This window comes from Trypanosoma theileri (assembly GCF_002087225.1).
Source record: "Trypanosoma theileri isolate Edinburgh chromosome Unknown TM35_Tth_7_V1, whole genome shotgun sequence".
Lineage (NCBI taxonomy): Eukaryota > Euglenozoa > Kinetoplastea > Trypanosomatida > Trypanosomatidae > Trypanosoma > Trypanosoma theileri.
Genome location: NW_021639849.1, coordinates 818012 through 819628, shown reverse-complemented (window position 1 = coordinate 819628; position 1617 = coordinate 818012). Strand labels below are relative to the sequence as shown.

The 1617-nt window shown below is 44.8% G+C and overlaps 1 protein-coding gene across 1 annotated transcript; it reads right to left on the bottom strand.

The window, feature by feature from the left end:
- Positions 1 to 2: 2 nt before the first annotated feature.
- Positions 3 to 1487, bottom strand: TM35_000074640 (surface protease GP63; the record flags this gene model as incomplete). Its single annotated transcript, XM_029023910.1, has 1 exon — positions 3 to 1487. A coding segment is annotated over one exon (1485 nt), but the record flags the coding sequence as incomplete, so codon positions are not given.
- Between the last annotated feature and the right edge of the window lie 130 nt (positions 1488 to 1617).

The window sequence follows — 1617 nt, the reverse complement described above, 5'->3', positions numbered from 1 at the left end:
CCCATATCCGCAAAGAAAGCCATTGTCAGTGCAGTGTAATATCCAGCGCCAACAACACCAGCCATAAGTTCATCTTTCGCGTTGCGACGCTTCCAGTGGGAGAAGAGATTGTTTTTTTTCCCTATATCCATATGTTTCTCCACTGCGACAACCTTTTCATTCGAATTTGGTGTTTCTTCAACTTCTGCAAGAAGTGCCGCCGCGCCCGCACCCGCTGAATTTCGTTGGACCGGATGTATTACAGCATTTGTCCCGGCAGGATTTGTTGAAGGAGGGTTCCGTAACCCAGTACCAGGAGGAGTACGTAAAGACTGCGTATCCGTGGGACCTCTCAAGATCCCTCCTCTTCTTTCAACATTCCCTCGAAACCCTGGCGGAGAATTTGGCGGTAATGGCCCATTTAACAAACCACCTCTCAACCCTGGTGCCCGTAGCCCACCTGGACCTCCCGCCGCAGGACGTGGTCGAGCAACATTGTGGCCTCGTGGCACTGTCTGATCCTCCAATTCCATACCTTCAGTGGTGTTACAATTATAATGCGACCTCGTCTCTCTTAACGTATTTGAGGACGAGACAGTAACACTTTTTCTCTCCTTATTCCGTAACGGGCCCACATCCTTTATCATTTTAAGTCTGTCCATCTCACTCACACTGAAACCAAGGACATGTGCAATCTCGTGTGCAGCAACGCGGACTCGCTGGGCCGTGGCCAAAATATACTTTGGTGCATAATTCATCACACCAACCACAGAACGGCCCGGATTCGAAACCCTACCCCTTTTACTATCCAGTGTTGCACATGATACGGCCCACGCAAATGAGCGCGGATACATTGATGGGAGAGCAGAAACATACAACACCATGTCTGCACCTGGTACACCATCAGTGTGGTGTTCCTTGGGCACCGCAAACGTAGCACATATACTTTCATTACTGAATTCCGGAACAACGAGCTTACCTTTAAAGGGTTGCACACGAAGACGTTCAGAATGTAGTTGCACTGCTTCCTTGAGGATCGTATTAACAAGAATATTCTTCTTTTCAGGTGTTAAGACATCCTCCTCAGTGCATGTATGTTTGCTATCAAAATCATTGACAACTTCATCATCCTTTTTAGCACAGTATCGTCCTTGCTTTTCCAAATCATGGGTGAAAACACCGATACGAATCCTTTTCCAGCCCTCATCACCAAAACTCCTTTCAGGAAGCTTTAAGCCTCCATCAGATGAACGAGCTTCACTCCGCCGGGGTGCTGAAACATGGGACATTCTTATATCAGGTTCTGGCGACGACAAACGTTCAGTAATAAAGTCATGGATACAATGATGGTACTCCGTTACTGCCAAAGAACTCCTGACGCACTGAAATAGCAGTAACAGCAGAAACGTAGTGAAGACCAAATAAAAACGCATCACTTTTTGGAAGTCTTGTCGTAGAAACCCTAAAAACCCTAAATAGAAACAATGAAAGAGAACAAAAAACAACATAAAAACATAAAAAAAAAATTAATATTGAAAAATAGAACCACAAATTTACACTATTAAAAGAAATCAATTAATATTCCCGACGGAGAAAGAAACACTAACACATCCATATAAAGCTACACACTTTTACAGC